Source organism: Indicator indicator, chromosome 18 (assembly GCF_027791375.1).
Source record: "Indicator indicator isolate 239-I01 chromosome 18, UM_Iind_1.1, whole genome shotgun sequence".
Lineage (NCBI taxonomy): Eukaryota > Metazoa > Chordata > Aves > Piciformes > Indicatoridae > Indicator > Indicator indicator.
In genome coordinates, this window is record NC_072027.1 from 13,435,924 (window position 1) to 13,454,359 (window position 18,436).

The 18,436-nt window shown below is 43.5% G+C and overlaps 1 protein-coding gene across 4 annotated transcripts in view; it reads right to left on the bottom strand.

Annotated features, from left to right (window-relative positions):
• KCNIP1 (potassium voltage-gated channel interacting protein 1) overlaps positions 1 to 18,436 on the bottom strand; it is a 245,090-nt gene that overhangs the window by 216,151 nt on the left and 10,503 nt on the right. Inside the window, exon 2 of one of the 4 annotated variants that reach the window (XM_054389416.1) lies at positions 11,300 to 11,307. The exons of the other annotated variants lie outside the window; for them this stretch is intronic. Within the exon in view, the coding sequence (XP_054245391.1) occupies positions 11,300 to 11,307 (8 nt within the window). The remainder of the gene's footprint in view (positions 1 to 11,299; positions 11,308 to 18,436) is intronic. 4 annotated transcript variants of the gene reach the window in all.

An 18,436-nucleotide genomic window follows, 5' to 3' on the forward strand; every position in this document is an offset into this window, starting at 1 on the left:
ATGGTCCTTCTTTGCTCCCAAAGAGCCCTTATACCTCTCCTTGCTGTCAGAAATTAACCTCATCCTTTCTGAACCATACGTTTCAAGAGGAACACAGAGTGTCCTGTAAGCCAATCTTTTAAAGGTATGTAAGTGTCTGAAAAGGCAGATAGGCACCTGCTTGGGTTTTAAGATGTGGCAGAGCTGTTAGGTATTCAAATGAGATAAAAGGCAACTGCTTGAATCCTTTCAGGGGAAAAAAAAACCCCAAAACACCACCTTCTTGTCCAGAGCCTGTCTATCTTATAAAACCTTTTTTTGCATCTAAATCTCTTTGATCATGAAGACCTCAAAGGACTTGTCCATACTCTCAAGGCAGGTCAGTAGCTCCTTGGAGGTCAAAGTCCCAACCCCTGCTCTCCAAGACCATCCATTCACAGCTGTGGGTCACACCTCACTGCTGTAACCCCATGGCTCTTCTGAGGCAGCCCCAGCCAAGGAAGGCTGTCTCAAACTGGGGTGATCCATCAGGGAGCAGAGGTAGCTGGGGACAGATGAAAAGGATGTTTCCTTCAGGGGACATTTAAACTAAGATCAGAGTTTCCACAGGCAGCAAATTTGCTCTAAACTATGTCTCAGCTTTTTCTTTTTTTTTTTTTTTTCTCTCTTGAAAAATAGAAAGAGAAGAAAGGCAGCCGGAGCCTTCTGTCATTGCCATGGCAACACCTAGACACAGCAGGACTTTAGGAGTAGCACCAGTGGGAATCCTTGCACAGAAGATTAATTAGCTCAGGCATGGGATGTTACCTACCTCTTTCAAACCCCAGCCCCAAAGACAAATAGGAGCTTCTGCCGGAGACCCCTGATAAAGTTGCTGGCTCAAAACATTGAGATGCACTGGGCTGGAGCTGCCATCAGTCACAGCTGTCAGAGAATAATTTGCTATAAATTGAGCAACTGACCACAGACTAGCTGCACTATTTTATTTTATTAAGATATCATATTTGAAACATCTCTTTTTCTGGAGATGAGGTTCTGCAAAAGTATACCAAATAATTTAATGAATTCCAGCTGCTGAAAGCTTTGATTTGCAGCCCAGCTCTTTTCTGTGAAGGGCTGAGGCAAGCTGGGAAGTTAGAAGAGAGATAATAATTTACTAGGGGGGATAGGGAAAAACGATGCAGACATTTTAAAAGCAGTGGCTGTGAGCTGCCAAGCTTCCAGGAGTCAAGGTCTCACCTGCATCCTCTTTTGCTCCAGGAGGAATGCAGGAGGCTCCAGGGTGAGCACTGCCTCACCCTCTGCTGTGCTGGGAACCTGAAGGCATTCTTCTCCATGTATTCAGATACTTTTTTCCATCATTAGTGCACACAGCAAGAAATGTAGTTGGCCTGCCATGTATTCAGTTGAATTTCAAATTCTAACACCAAATGACCAGGCTGTTGGGAGTCAATCACCTCCTAAGAGGAAGCATTGGAAGAGAGCTCTGCAAAGAGCTCCTGTATTTATCAACCAACCACAAACCAACCAGTCACTTTAGTACAGCAGGTGAGAAACCCTACAATGAATCAAATTGGAAGCACAGGTTTTTTCCACATTAGTTCACAACATGTGCCCACCACAGGTGTACCCTTCCTTCTTCTCCCTCCAGGGCCACTCAACTGATGTGCTAGAGGGTGACCCAGCATCAGCACAGTAAAAAAGCTAGCAGGGCAAACTCCTCCCCACAGCACCCTGAACTCTATTTGTGGAGGCAAAATACTGTGATAAACATGAACAAGAATGATGGTGAGTATCATATTGAAGAACCAACAGGATAAATCAGACTGGAGGGAAAAAGCTGAGGCTGGCAGCATCAAGGTGTTGTGGGAATCACTCAAGCACTGCAACATTGAGGTGGCCTAACAAGATACACAGGTGCCAGACCAGTAGGTGAAACAAGCTCTGCAGGGAATATCTCAAAGAAAGGAACAATGTGAATAAAGAGTCACACAACTGACAATGCAGATGTCATTAGTGCTGACTGGCCACATTAGATGTATTACAAAAATCCACACTATTAATTGATTGAAATCTGTTTGATTTCACATTATTCTTGGTAAGCTCTTCCAGTTTTTACCACTAACAACTACAGAATACAAACAATAAAATTGCATCAGTTTGTATGATCATGATATCTAAGCTTTCAAGTTTTGTTTATCCCCAACCCCCAAATTAAAAACAGAGCCTGAGAAAACATTCCAGATTGTAACTGGACCACTTTCTGTCCATGTCTACATACGTGTTGCAGCCCTGGTTCTGCTCTCACTTCAAGAATCCTTCAGTCAAAACTAATAGAGTTCAGGGGGGAAAAAAGTGTTCTGATCAGTTCCCTCCACTCTTAAATGTTTCAGCTGGCTATAGAGAATTTGAAAATAAATCCCAGAATCACAGAATGGTAGGGGCTGGAAGTATGAAAAGTAAGAAAGTTTAAAAGGCAGCCATTCCTGGGACAGTAGAAATAGAAACTGAAGATTTGTTAAAAATAACCCATATTGCAAGATAATTAGGAGTAGTAGCTTGGACATAATGGTGGATGCTTCGATGACAGCCACATTTTTGTATCAGGAAGTTAAAAATTTTGGCTTTGTTGTTCAAAAACACTGTTCAAATCCTGGGCACTGTAGCGTCATTTAGAATATCTTTCTCTAGAGTATCTTTTATTGTGGCTGTCCTATCACTCCTTTTTATTTTATCATCCAAGTATAAAATTGCAATTTGATGCCAAAAGAATTGAGGATACTAAACTCTATTTACCTGTCAGCCTGAAATCTCTACAAAAAAGAATGCTCAAGAAACCACCCTTTTGCAAACATCTGTTTTATTCTACAGGTAAAATAAACAATTCTCAGTATATTCTAACCTCTCCTAGATTTAAAACATATACCACATGGTTTCAGAATGGTGTAGAAGGTGAACACAAAGCTCACTATTGAGTACCTAATCCTCTGACAGAGGGGCTGAACACAGGTTCTGCCTCATACACCATGCAGGAAATCCCTTGTAGTCTTCTGATGAATACATACAAAACAGAAAATGATCTTTCAGTTGATTAAAACTCAGTTCCAGCCTGGGAGGGCTCCCAGACAGCCCCAGCGTTAACTAAGATGGAGGCTTCCCCTTGTTCTCCAGCACTGATGCTACAATCAGCACACATCTCCAAACACTCTTCTTTAGCATGCAGCAGAAAACAAGCTTAGTATTCTCCATAACTGTGACAGGCAGACAGAATTTCTGAGACAGCCATTTTTGGCTCCAGTTACATTTTTCCTTATGAAGTATCTCCCTGTAGTGCCAGCAAAGACATCCCACAGTTAATTAGCAGCTCTTCAAAACATCAGCTTTATGAAAAATTGCTAATATACCATTATTATTATATTGCACTAGCTGCAGCAGATTTTTAATTCTAAACATTCTTGGAGTGTAGAAGATTTGTTTTTAAATAGATGCTCTGGAACATCTCAGTCATCCAGGTAGCTCTGCCTACAGGTCTGTAAGCCCCTGGGAAAGGGGAGAAGAGCTCCACAGTCAGAAGAGACAACTCAGGCACTAAACACTCAGAGCATAATCTGCCAGGGGAGGAAATCATTCAGAAATACTTTCAATATTTTCAGGATATATGAGTGACTGGTAAGAAGAGAATAGAATGAAAGTATTTTTCTGGTTTGACTAATTGTGGATGTAGTAATGTTTCCCCGTTTTAGGACAAAATATAAAGCTACCTTGCTGAAGGTGTTATTTGTAAACTATAAAATGCTACAGCAAACAGGCAGTACATAATCACTGCATAAGGATTTCCTAGCAAATGTATGCCTCGTGCCCTGAGTTCAAGAACACCAAAGGGAACCATCTCATGCTGCTCCTTGCCCTCACTATGCTCTCCTCTGTTCACTCCTCACACACTTCCATGTCTGTTGTGAAACAAGACAAGATCTAACCACTGTGAGGCATTGAAGACCACTGTTGTTTCTGGCTACAGCATTATTCTGAACTCTGCAGTCTTTTCTAGATATAAATCACTCTTTTCCTAGGTTCGCAAGCTCAGTCAATGTTCAAGATCAAATACCTGCCTGGCACACGTTGGCGCTCTGACAGGTATATTTATAACCTCAGGAGCAAACTATCAACTACAAGTGGTCTTTGTCAATGCTAATTGAGCAATTTACTAGCTTTGGGTATTTAAATGTAATTAGAATGCTTCCTAAAGATGCAGCTAGTGTGAACTCATTGTATCATCTCTGTGGAAAGTAATACTATTTAAGAAGCAGCATGAGAAAACTTGAGTACTGTTAAAAAGAAAGAAAAAAAAGGCAAAAGAGAAAAGGGAGAAGCAGATTGAGAGTCTATCAGACAAGACATGGTTTCAAACCACAGGTCTGGATTCCTCACATTGCTGGAACATTATACAGAAAAAATAGAACTGGAGAGGTAGAAAGGTCTCAAGCAAACTGAAACATGACTGGAAAGATGTCCTTCAGAAAGCAGCAAGCTGGAGCAGAGATGCTAGTGGTGACAGATGTGGGTCCCTGCCAGGACCACATGAGCTTGGGCTTTTCCCACCACAGCTTGGGCAGGCCCCTGCTGCACAGCTCCTGTGGGGGTTTGCCAAGAGCACCAGTGAGGTGCCACTGTATCCCCATGGCCTGGTACCCCCCATGCCTCAGTACACTGGCAGGTGAGTACAGTGGAAAATGCAGGTCTGGGTAATAACTGTGAGGGATGGGCTGCTCAGTATCACCACCACCTTCCCACTACCAGCAGAATGAAAACAACCTGGGATTTCCCTGGTCTTTCATCCAGAATTTAAGATCAAAGGAAACACATAGTGAAGATAGTTCAGATCTCTTCTGATATTCTGTAAACTTTTGAAAGTTTTTTAATAGTTTGGATGAAAATTCAGCTTCGTCTCAGTACACCTGTGGTGGAGATAAACTCAGGATGTTGGATGCAAGTGAAGGCATTCACAGACACTCTCCTGAGCAGATCCTGGACCTCAGACATGACACTATGGATCAGGTGAAACAAGAAGGAAAAACGAGATGTGAGCTGTGTGAGGTGGTACATCTCAAATACCACTGCCATTTCCCATGACACTACACAAAGTCAGGCCTGGCCAGGAGTGCAAGAGGACAGAGAGTCACAGAAATGTAGCTCCTGTAGAGCCCTGCACAGCTGCCGAGCAGCATGGCACTCAGGGGAGCACTGCTGAGGACACAGACAGCATTTTGTTTTGACCCCTTTGCAGCCTCTAAAACGTTCCAGAGAGCAAAACACACAATTCCAGCAATAAAAAACGGCCCTAATGTCCTGTTTCTTTATTTCAAAATAACAAATGTAAACTCTTTCAAAACTGTTGAAGGGCTCTGGGACTGCCTTAGTAAGCTGGCTAGCCCAGTGGGATGGGAAGGCACAGTCCACATCAGCTGACAGAAAGAGTCCCTTTGGCTTCAGTGGGCTGGTTCCAGTCCTTTATATAAATAAGCAGTAGCACCGTTAATTGTGATGGAGTCGAAAACACCACCCAGGAGTGGGGAGCAGACTGCCTGGAATATAATTAAAATAATTTCAATTCAGCAGTTAAAGCAACCAGATAACTTCTTATAGAAGGGAGGGAGGACTGAGTGCCCGTTTTTTTGTATGTGCAAGGATTACTTTGCTCATGTGTTTGCTCTGTGTAACAGTGGAGTTTCCATTAGCAGCCACCTCCTATTCAATTTCAAAGGGTTTCTACAGTCTAATCAGTCTGCAAAATGTTCCCCAGCCCAGGACAGAGGCACGATTACAGTCGGTGTATTGCTCTCAATTACATCTTTATGATTCTGGCAAGCCAAACTGTCATTTGTGGAGCAAAGAAAATTCAAAAGTGTTTCCATTTGCTTATATAAAGTTCAGAGGAATCTGAATTACTGCACCAGACATGAATGTTAATAGAGAGTCATGAACTTTTGTAGGAGGCTGGTGACACAATGCACCATGGCAAACCCTGCTATATTTGAGCACGAGTGAGAAAGATAAGCTTGAAGCTATATAATAGTCTGAATAGTCTGTCTCTACTTTTATTTGTGGCTTCACTAGTGAAGAACCTGAAAATGAGGCTGTCCTGGAGGGGAAAACCTCATTCTTTCTAGCAGCTATCTTGTTTGCTCTTTGGACAGAATCCAGGGTTGTGATATTGAAGAAAGGTTGATTCTCCATCTTATGAATGACAATGCATTGCCACATAACAGACTTTGTCTTTTCTGCTTGAAGTTAGTAGTTTAGGATAACTTAGGTATGATAAGAAAACAATTGCTACACAGCCATTTGATCAGCAGTTCCAGAAATACCAGGGGAAAAGTGTCTGTGGCAATACTATTTGGAATGTGCACATGCCTCATGGAGTAAACAGGGTTATTCTTAAGCAAGGCCTTGGTTCTATCCATACCAAGAGGATGGAAGAACTTTGGGAATAGCCCCCTGGGCTGTAACCAGTGAGATTACTATCTGCAGGAATGTTGGGTTCTTCTGTTCAGGAGTGAAAGGTAGAGAGGGAAGGAGGGACCTGCAGGAAGAGGAATGGATGATGGTAGGAACAAGTTCTATACCATGAGGGTGGTGGAACACTGTAACAGGTTGCCTAGGGAAATGGTTGGGGCCCAATCCCTGGAGATATTCAAGGTGAGGCTTGACATGGCTCTACACAACCTGATCTAGTTGAGGATGCCTCTGCTTACTGCAGAGGGGACTGGACTAGATGACCTTTGGAGATCCCTTGCAACCCAGACCATTCTATGGTTCTATGATTCTATGTCAAAACTGGGTAACGTTCTTCTGGAGAAGGGGGTACACCTCTGCTATGGATTTTTTTTTTTTTTAATCACTAATTACACACTCATCATTTTGTGCTCAGAACAAGAGGCTGGGGCTTGGCTAGCTCTTGATTTGTGAAGTGCTGAGCACTCAAGAGTTTCAACTGAAATCGAAGTGAGCTTTGCTTTGATCCTCTAAAGCACCATAAATCAGGGAATACCTTGCAAAGTGAGGCCACAGGTATTACCCAGCATAGCTGAGCCAAATGTGCTGATGGTCCTCATGAACACAACCTCCTGAGCTGGAGGGCTGCCAGCATGGAGGCATTTGGGTCTGCATGGCTGATGGACAGCTAAGGACAGAGGATCCATCAATTGTCCACATACACTTCTGGAAAACGGTTTTCTATGGCATTTGTGAGACTTGAAACCGATCATCCACCTTGGAGGATGTGCTACACAGACATACACATTAACCATATCAAAGATTTTTATCCCCAAAGAGAGTATCTCCAGCATCCTGTGAGGGTAACAAGCCTCTTATAGGAGTTCTAATGGTCTACAGAAATCAGCATTAATCCCTGTCTGGAACCTGCTCCAGGTTAACCCTTGGCTGGTAGATGCTGCAGATGGGAAGAAACACCCTTCTCTGTCACTTTCTGCTCAGCAGCACAGCAATCTCACCAAGATTTTTACTAAATTTTGCAGACTTCTTTCCCCACCCACTACCAACATATCTATTTTTGTTGCCATATAGATGCATCTCAGGATTTTTGGAATATGCTTCTATCCTTCAGGCACATTTTTCAGACAGGAACAGTAAACACAGCTCTTTCCAACCTCAGCCAGCAGTAATGTTCTTCCCAGTCTCCAAAAATATCCACCATATTTCTCAGCTCTTTGCTTTGTTCCTTTATTTAAAATATAGCCACAATAAATAACAAAATGTTATCAAAGTTACGGTGAGTACCTGGGAGAGAGCCCTGTTGTCATGGCACCTCAGGGACTTGACACAGTAAGGGCAGGGATGCTCCTGCTGAGCAAAGAGAACTCATGTTTAACAGATGAAAATGTCTTAAAGCATCTCTGCCCCATAGTGTATGAAGCCTAGATTGAGATGCAACATACAGTTTCAGGCTGAAATATAGCAGAACAAGCCTAACCTATTGGCAGAGAAGGCAATAGGTGAAAACTGATTTTGTCACTTGGGCAAGAGAAAATTCAGGCCCAGACATTGCCAGGCCATTTCTCTCATTGCATCACACACTCCTCTTTCTCCTTTAAAAAAAACCTGGTTTGTCTCAGTTTCATCCTTGTGTGAATTAAAAGAAAATGCTGAAATACTCTCAATTCCTGCTCTATGGCTGAAGAAGTTTCCCACCAACTGTCTCTGCTTTACAGGTCTTTTGAGATGAGATGGTTTTTATATGGAGATTTACAGAAGTCAGGAAGCCACTACATGATGGCAAGTAGAGCCTTCAGAAGAGCCCAACAGGCAGGGCATAGCCATGCCCACCAGCCAATGCCATAAGCTCCACCAAAGAAAGAAGTACTCATCGCCTGCTGCATCCTCTGCCTCCTCTTCCAGAGCTCCCAGCAGAAACTCAGACACTCTCAAGCTGTGGGACTGAAACCTGGTACTGAAGAGCATGTCCACATGCTTGAGAAAGTGGATTTCACACTTTCCCAGTGGCAAGCTAACAAACTTGTATCAGTAAGGCAAAATAATCGTGTTGATATAACCTGCTCCTCTCTAGTGCAACTGGAGGCAGCCCAGCAGGCTCACCAGCCTGAGCCTGGCTCCTGCCCAGCAGGCTGGTACCAGCAGCACAGCTTCAGGACTATTGCAGAGCTACTGGTGAAATACATCAGAACTAAGAAGCAAGCAGCTTTTTAGACACAGTGCAGGTTACAGGAGACGAGCCCCAGCAGCTACACAGGCAGCTGCACCACTGGCATTTCCCTGGGTTCCCCTGATACAAGCAACTTCTGATTCTCATACAGAGATGTACAACTACAAACATTTTCTGAAATAAATAAATAAATATGCTATTAGAGACAGGAAGAGATATAACTGTCACGGTACCACACAAATTGCACAGAAAGAGAAAAAAAAAAAAAAATTTAGTACATATCTCTGAAACTTTCAACAATTCCAAGTCCACCGGTACTACTGGCAGCAAATTTATCAGCACCAAAGTCTCTGAAGGACTTCGTTTCTTGGCAGAACTCAAACACTGCAGCGTTCTCCTTACACCCACCTACTGTCATGTTTCAGGCTTAAGATTTTCCTTAGTACTTGCCACAGGGTCCCAAATGCAGAAGGTTTGTGCACTTCCAACCCATCTAAAAGCACCACAAACCTGTTTCAAAGGCTGCACTTTCTGGATGACTAGACACACCATCATGTTCCTAGACTTCTCCCAGTTGCACCTAAAATCCTAGCCAACAAATTCCAAGTCTGCTTGGTATTCTATTATTTACAGAGCAAGATGTGTTATCCAAACTTCCCCTGATACCACCTGAATTTTTTGCCCCTCCGATGTTTGGAGAACACCACAATATTTGCACTGCTTTTGGAGGAAACACTTAAACCCAGTTCAAGAGAAGATAAATTACATAGGAACACATTTACTAGATCAGACAACAGTGGGGTTGGGAAATGCTTTGGGAATAGTCTAAGAACAAAGGAAATACAGAAATATGTCCCTGTGATCCAGGGACTTCCTGACCTAGGAATTACTGTCTTTGTATTTAAGAAAGCTTATTCAAACAGCTAGTGCACTTGGAGTTTCAGTCTACTGTGGAAAATGATCACCTAAAGCAGCAGCTGGGGTTTTATGGAGAGCAGGAAGACATGAAGTGTCATGCAGTCTCCTTGAAGCTCTCCTTTACTCTCACACAGTATCCCCCACGTTACATGAACTAGACACTCAGCACTGAAATTTTTTCAGGCTAGACATCATCTCTGGACATCACAAGCCAGTTTGGTAAGACAAGGCAAAAGGAAAAGTCTCTCTCATGCTCAGAATGCTAAATTAAGCACGTAAGAAACTGTTAAATTAAGGAATCAATCATTAGTATGGGCAATGTCAATGTATCTATGGAGAGTGAAGTTGTCCAATCCTGGACAAAGCAGGAACAGCATGTTCCTCTACTGCAGTTTCAGACCAAGTCTCAAAGGCACATTTGCAAAACACTCATAAGGGATAAAATCCAGCACCCCTAACAGCCAGAGTATGAGGTTTTTATACCAAGCACAAACTGCTTAAGTCCCTTTGCCAGGTTTAGGTGATCCAAAGTCTTTACACTGGCACCCAACTGACTCCCTTCAGGATGGCCCAGTGCTTTAAACTCAAGCAGCACAGAAAATTCTTTTCAATAGGTTGTGACAGAAAGAGGTTTTGTAGGAGGAATTAGTCTCTAGTTCATTGCCAAGTTTTGCTAAATACTTAAAATCCCATTTAAGAAGTAGAGTTCCTGCAGTGAGGAAGAAACCAAATCTGCACAAAGGTGAACTTAGAAGTCATCTGAATAGTGCACAAAGGGAAAATGTGGAAGGAAGCGAGAATAAGAGTGTGAGCAAGGAGGAGAATCTTGGTGTTGAAGGGAAGCACAGGAGTTACTGCAGATGTCTGTTGAGGGGTTGACAGTGCCTCGAACCCACAAGCCGCTCAGTTATGGCCCGTGGAGAGAACTGCAAGGGCAGCCAGGGTCAGAAAGACTCTGCAACAGTTTTGGCAATTGCTGTGCTTTGAGGAAAACAGAAATGTCAAAGCCAAGAGGGACTGGGAGCTGAGAAGTGGGATCCCAGGGTGACCCACCCTGTTTCTTCCAAATCACTCACCTCTGAAGGAAATCCCTGCTCTCCTGAGCAGCTGCACAGCACCAGAGCTATGAGAAGGAGTCAGAAATGACCTCACCACTGCAGGAACAGGGAGGTGGAAAGAGGCAAAGGAGGCAGAAAAATATCCAGAGAAAGAAGACAAGGTCAAGAATACAAAAGGGAAGGAGGAAAATCACTGGCAGGAAAAAGCAGAAATTCAAAAAGGTTTAGAAAAGAGTAGGATGTTCAATTTAAGAAACAAAATAATCAGGGCCAAAATGCCTGGAGACCAGGCCAGAAGCTCTGGCAGCAAGACAGCACAATGGCAGAATCTACATCAGGAATAACTGCTTTTCCAGGGCCCTTTTATTATTCAAAATACAGCAATCTTGAAGCTGGAAGAGTAGAAGGTACTTAAGTGTTTTGTTAAAGGCCTCTAGAGATGATCAGTGTAGATTCAAGCTCTCTGATCCTTTGGAAAAACTACAAAGGCCCACCTGAAAGGTGACACTGAGCATTTGCCACACCAAGGAAACATTCCATCACCTGAAACATTCCCTGTGTCCACATGGACAATGGCATAACACTGTCATCCTCCACAACACCCAAACAGAAGTTTCCTTCAGTTATTTTTAGCTTAGTGAGAAAAACTGTGAGCTCTGATGACTGCAATATCTCTCTCACTCTGAGCTGCTGAGGACATCCTCCAGTTCCCAGGACTTGGCTACTCCTCTCTTTGGGTGAGAGACAGCGAGAGGAGGGAGATGGTGCTGCACACATTGCACACCAAGTTGAGCACTGAAGGTGTACATCTCTGAAGCATCACTGTTTAAGGTACCTGTTCTGTATCCTGAACTTGGTGCACAGGAAGGGAATAAAGCAGCAGCAGAGGAGAGCTGGGAGCTCTGCACAACTACTCCAGGAAGTCCTAACTGACTCATCCTACCTTTGAGACTTTGGACAAGAAGCAAGTGAGATTAAAAGAGATGTATCTGAAGGACACACAGCGGAGGCTGAGTTGAGCAACAAAGTTCAGGTTTGTGTTGCCAGTCACTCAGCACCTAAGATTCTTTTCTTCAGCATACACTTACACAGGAATGAGATAGGACACCAGACTTCAGAGTTTCCCATTCCAGCCTGAATATGTGGCGGAAACTCCAATGCCTGCTGTTTCTTGAGCTATTTCAGCCTGACTGCCTTCAGTAACAGCTCAGGCACAGAGCCCAGCCTGTGAACAGCTTTTGATCCCGTTCCTACACTTTAGAGACCATCTCCTCACCTCCTCAGGTGCCAGCTGTAGCAATAGCTATAACTCAGCAGCTCGGTGATGTGATTTAACTGCTGAAAACGAGATGCAGAAGCCATGCTCCACAGCCTGCCAGTGATCCAAAACTGAGGGGTTTAGATTACAGGTTGGTTTTTTTTTTTTCCCACTAGCCCAAGGATGGGCTGTATAACATGAGCTAAGTTTTCCTATATATTATAAACAGACTTAATCAGCAAGCCATGGAAAAGGGATTAGCGTCTAGAAGGAGCACAGGTCATTCCTGTGCCCAGGCAGCTGATGATGCTGCAAAGCTTCTGCTGCCATCAGTCTTTGTCCTCACCTGTCCCATCTCACGTGGCTTGTGACAATAATAGACCTCAAGGTTTCCGAGATCCAAACTCTCCCTTGATGTAGGTGTAATACAATAGCCCAGGCTGCAGCAGTCACTGCCTTTCCAGAGAGTTCCTCATTTCTGGTGCATGAGACACAGCTCTAAGAATAACACAGAGTAGATAGTAACAATAAGCAAAATTCCAGTCAGAAGGTCACTTCCTCCTCCAGCTGAAACCAAGATCTCAAAGCAGCTTTAGAGCAGGTGGTTTGTTAGGGCCCTATCCAAAGGCTCTCTCTGACTGCTCTGGGATGTGTCCTACCTGCCTGCATACCTTGATAAACAGAAACAAAATGTTTCCTTGCTTTTTCTTGGCTGAGCTAGATGAACCTTTGAATTCCCTTTGCCACTTGGATGTTACCTACTTTCCTCCTTTTTTCCTTTATGCATTTTCCTGTTACACAAAAAAGTCGTCTCTTGACTGAGACTATGGAACATACAGAAATGATGTTGACACTAGAAATTCACATCATTCTCAAAGAAAAAAGCCTTCATCCTTGGAACAATTTTGCATGTATTCATATAAAGCTACTAAGCTGGCTTTGTATAACACTTGTTTGTTATACTGTATTTAGGTTCGCAAACATTTATGAGCTCTGGTGAGGGAATCTGGACTGTCCTAGCAAGGGGTTAAGGTCCTACCTGAAAAAATAAATGTGTGGGCTCCTGTACACTCCTGCTCACAGAAACGCAGGCCCTTCACAGTTTTCATGAACCTTTCTTTATTCTGGCCCTAACCTCTCAGCATATTCCTTAAGACAACACCAACACCCCAAGGATACAGAGGCTGGAACTCAGGCTGTTACTTCTTGATTTTCTTCTCAATCATTTCAGTCCCAGCTCCTGAGGCAGGTTAGCTCCAGGCATGGCAGTGAGGCAATGTAAAAATGCCTTTTCTGAAGGACAAAAGCCTCATTCCCTTCTATACCTTTCCTAGCTTGTCCCTGAAGCTCAGGAAGTATTGAAAGAGAAAACAGCCCATCATACAAAGTAGGAGTTAGGACTAGACCTTGGACTTCTTTTTAAGAGCTTAATAAAGCAAACCTTCAACTTTTGAAGGCTTAATGGCTCGAGTTCAGCCAAAATCTAATCTGCTTATTTGAAAGGATGAAAAGAGAAAAAGAATACTCAGAGATAGGATGTGTAATTCTGAAGTTGGGTGGCTGCAAATTTTTCTCTGTATCAATCACTCCTATTCCTGCCACGCTTGATCAGAATAAAAGAAAAAGCCTCAAACTAGGACAAAAATTACAGAAATCTGCCGCCACAAAGGCTGTATTGCAGCTAGACAGGATCTTTGGATGAAGGCAATAGGGTGGGATTTTAAAACAAACAAAACCCCTGCTTTTGACTTCATAACTTTCTGACCTTAATTCAATAATCTTTCTCTGTAACAAAGATGTAGTTTCTGAGTAGCACATACACAGCTTTCTGAGCTGTATGCTCAGGGATATCACCAACCTGGCAGTGGTAGCAGGAAACTCACACCGTGCCTGTATCCTAAGGCCGCTAAGAGAGGAGATGGTATTTCCAGCCTCAGGCAACACAGTTGCTTGGCTAAAGGTGAAACTTGGGCTGCATCTCAGTTTTGCTAACAAGGGGAAACCTGTACCCATACATCCTGCCATTTGGGAGGCTTTATCTACAGCATGCTGCTCACAGCTCTGCTGCTGAGTTGTAATCTGTTTAGGGAGGCAGCCTACAATTTATACCACAATTATTTATTAAGCGTAGGCAATGATTACATTTGGTACAACCTGTACATGAAAACAACAAAGCAGCTGGAGGTACCAAATCCCCACACATCCCCAAAGGTCAATGGGGACAGCAGAGAGCTTTCAGCATGTTTACCAGAACAGCAAAGTGCAGACAAAGCCTGCAATAACAGCACAGAAGAGCAGAGCCCATAATGAAGTGGCATGGATCCTGCAGAGGGCAAGTGAACAAACAAGCTGTGAGGGGAGACATGGGTGTGCACAGAGAGGCAGGGCAGGAGCCCTCTTGAAGAAGATGGCTAGATACTGGACAAGTTCAAGACAGATTTTGTTTAGTGGTTTGATGACTTTTGTCTTTAATGCAATTTGCCTGAACAGAGGCTGAATCTCTACAGGCTACTGCAGGAAATTGGAAAACCTTCCCTCTACAAACTTGGCAGAAGGTCTGGAGCAGTGGGCAGCACCACCCCTCTGGTTCCTGTGGGTCTTGGTGAGCCTGCAAGGTTCTGTTCAAAGCTTTCTCTGAGAAACATCCATCTGTATTTCACACATGCATGCAGCACAGCTGCCTTCACCAGCTAGAAACTCACTATTGAACTCGACTCCAAGTATCTGCTGCTACTGGGTTTAATGACTCCTGTCCAACACTTGGCTTTTAAAGATATCCAGTTGTTTGTTTGTCACTTGCCAAAACAGTGGCTCCCTCCCACTCTGCTACAATAAAACAATCCAAACTGTTGCTGCTGACAATAAAGATAATATTGACAATTATTTACTGTAAATATTTAAAATGTTGTGGATCCTTCAGTGAAAGATGACAATGACAGACAAATTATCAATATAAGAAATGAGTCACAATACACAAAATTCCTTGGAGACATGGCATCTACAGATATTGAAATCATTCTGTAAATGACATAGACATTGTATATGCAGAAGCTCTTTTAAAATAGATGTTGGGTTGATTTCTGCCTCATAAATGAGAAAGCAGATACAGAGTGGAGCTGTATTCCACTTCAACCCTGCCCAGGCCCCAAGGCTAATGTTGGATGATTTATCATCCCACACACTTGCTAAAACTCCTTCAAAGGACAGTATCAGCGTGTGCTCCGTTGGGCTGGCCACACTTTCCTTTTTCCTTTGGGCTTCAGAAATGAAAAATGTCTTTTTGAACAGTACTCTTCAGGAAAAAAATGGATCTAGGGTTCAAGAGGTTTTAATGTAGAGTGAGTTTGGATTCTCTTTGCCTTCTTTTCTATCAGGTAAAGGAAAAGTATCAAAACATGCTTTGTGTTCTACACCAAACACAATATTAGTTCAAATAAAAATAAATTATCTTCAAATTTTCATTGAATTTTAGAAGTTTTCGTATCCTTTGGTACATTTCTGTGATCTGTATTAACAGTTCAAATGGACAAAACCCTGTCCTACTTCTCCCTGCCACCCCTCACAGAAGGACATGTCCTATTTGGCTTTAAAAGAAACTTGTGGAGGCAGCTAGAAGGGAAGCTCTTAAAATATGTTTCTGCTCAGAGAGCAAGGACCACATCATTTACTGTTAGACAAGCCTTTTCCTTGTTTTCCAACTACTGTTATTGTACATCCCTGAAAGATAGATGCGTGGGGCCCCACTCATCCCCCTTGAGCAAAAATTCCACATTTCCTATATACCCCTAAGTGACAGTAGGGTCACACAAATCTCTATAGTCAGGCCAGCCAATGGAGAACAGGGCACTGCTTGCCAGGGCAGGTACCCAGAGCCTGGGGCAGCCCTTGGTGGGTGCTGCACAGCTGTGCAGTGGGGTCTGGGGGAGCAGCAGCAGAAGAGCCCCCTGTGTGGTGGGGTCTGGGAGAGCAGCAGCAGCAGGACAGCTTCCATGGGCAGGAACTGCAACCATCCTTCTGCACTGCAGGCCCCCTTCCAGTGAGAAGCAAAAGAACATCCCTTCCCAGCCCTCCATAAACACTTAGAGGAACCTGCACACAGACTTTGCTTCAACTCCTTTAAGTAGGTTATTGCCACCAAGGGACCAAGAGCCTGTAAACAAACCTGTACTTCCACATCCTTCCTGCCCACCCGCAGTACCAAAGCGCAGCTCCAGAGTGAAAGCAAAGGGACTCACTGAATAGAGCTGCATCAGCAGCAGATCCAGCCCCAAACTTCCAGGATGAATCAAGCTCAGCAAGACTTCACATGTTCCAAGGCAATTAGTTCATGCCTTCAAACTTTTTTCCTAGGCTCAGAGGATGCTGTAAAAGGAAGGCTAATATTTTGCTATACTTACTGAAATCTAAAAACAGGCTCAGGGAAAGCTAGATATGTACCAGCTTGAGATGTTCAAACTGAGAATCCTGCATATGCTCCAGCTGGGAAACAAGGAGATTTTGGGGGCTGGGTTTTACAAATCTCCTTGTCTATTTGATGAAGGTGTTAAGGGTGACTAATGCTGCAAAAAGAATGCTATCCAACTGACAGTGTTCCCCTACACTGCCATGTGTCAACAGGTTTAGCACCCAGGACTATTCACAAATATATCCTTTCTAAAATGTGATGTCAACAGCAAATTGCATTACAGTGTACGTCAACTGAAAACAACAACATGTGATTTTCCTCACATTTCTGAACAGTTTCATTCTGTAAATATCTGCTTTCCTATTCCAGGTCAATAAACATCTCTAAGATGAAAGCAGAAGGCAGCTGAAAACTCATCTCTGGTTTTGAGATGGAACTTATTTACAGGAATTTTAAATCTCTCCTGTAGTTTCTCTAAATTGTCTCTAATTCTGCAGATATCTTACTTATGCTTTAGGTTCTCTGCTTCAAAGATGCACAAGCCAGCAGAGACTCCAGGCACGTGAACTTAGCTGCATGCTCCAGGAGCATGTGTCCCAGAAATACATATGTATGAAACCAAGAGCCAAACAGCAGTGAAAAATGTTTTGCTCCATTTTCTGGAATGCTCTCAAAGAAGACAGAGGAGGGAAAGAGATGGTTTTGGCAGTGTCTTCACATTCATGTGGACCAGAAAATGCAAATCAATTTGAGGCTTTCTTACTAGTACAATAAATATTCGATTAACAAATGTGTTCTCTGGGAACCGCACCAAGAAACCACCTTAATATGAACTCTGTTAGAATCTAAGTTGTACTCTGTTGTCTTTTCCAGCACACACCCTCACATCTCCAGCTCTCCTTGAGCTGCTCTCTCCACACTCCGGGTTCCTTCACACCACTTTTCCCAGCAGCAAAGAAGTTAAAATCCAAAATGCTATTCACTGAAAGATTAGACACAGAAAAATCTAGGAAATGAGAAAAATAGAAAATGCAGTCTGCCCTGTCACTTAGCTTAAGGTAACTTGACAAAGGGTACATTGCCCTGAATTGGAATAAGGCCATGTTTCAAAATGCATGAAGAGTTTAAAACACAGGGACCTGAGCAGTTGCTGCTGAGTCCTGTTCCCTCTGCACAGTGTTTTATGGCAAACAACACAGAGATCACACGAAGGTGATACTGATTTCATGCACACACAGGCCACCCTGCCTCTGTGGGTTCCCAAATTTCCCTGTCTGGGAAACTAAGGACACACTCAATCATTCCCACTTGTTGAAGACCACAAATATTCTCAGCGGTGCTCTGCATCCACAGTCCAAAACTACTCCTCATCTCAAAATATCACTGCAAAAAAATCTCTTCCTCCAGCTACTCAACATGCTGTGGAAGCCTCTCTTACCCAACCCTTGAGGACATGTCACTTGCCCTTCCAGATATGATACAGGAGAGCATAGACCTTTACCACACCTGAGATGTAGCAATGGGAGGTGACCAATCTGCTGCACTGCAATAGTGCTTAATCCACCAGTATTACACGAACGACCCACAGTCCTGAGCTCCTTCAGCCCCAAAGGATAAAAATAGTTTGTTCTCTTCTGTCCACATATCCAGTAAAGATAACAGCAGGGGTGCAGAGGAAATACTCCCTGAACTGTTGGAAAGCATCATATTTCCCATCATGGCCTGAAGAACAAACATTTCCCTGCTTACGCTGGGGTGTAGCCCTGAAACTACCAGCACCATCAAATCTAGTAGTCGCCTGCACAGAGTGAAGCAGTGGTGACACTACAAAAGACAGTGACATGGTCTTCAAATGTGGCATTTGTTATTCCAGCCATCCTGTCCCGGCCACACAGTATCAGCAACTACTAGAGAAAAGCTTCTGCAGGTGAATGCTGTGTCAGATTAGCTGCTTAGTGTCATCCTGGCCATTTGCTGCTGGCAATGGTCACAGTGAGCTCCTGAGCTAAATACCTGATCCCCAAAGTCTACCTCTCATGGTACTTGGCACGGTGGTCTGTGTGCTGTCTGACTGGAGAACAGCACTCACAGTGTGAGTAATGATGCCTTAGCTTTGACCTCCCACTCTCCTAAATCCC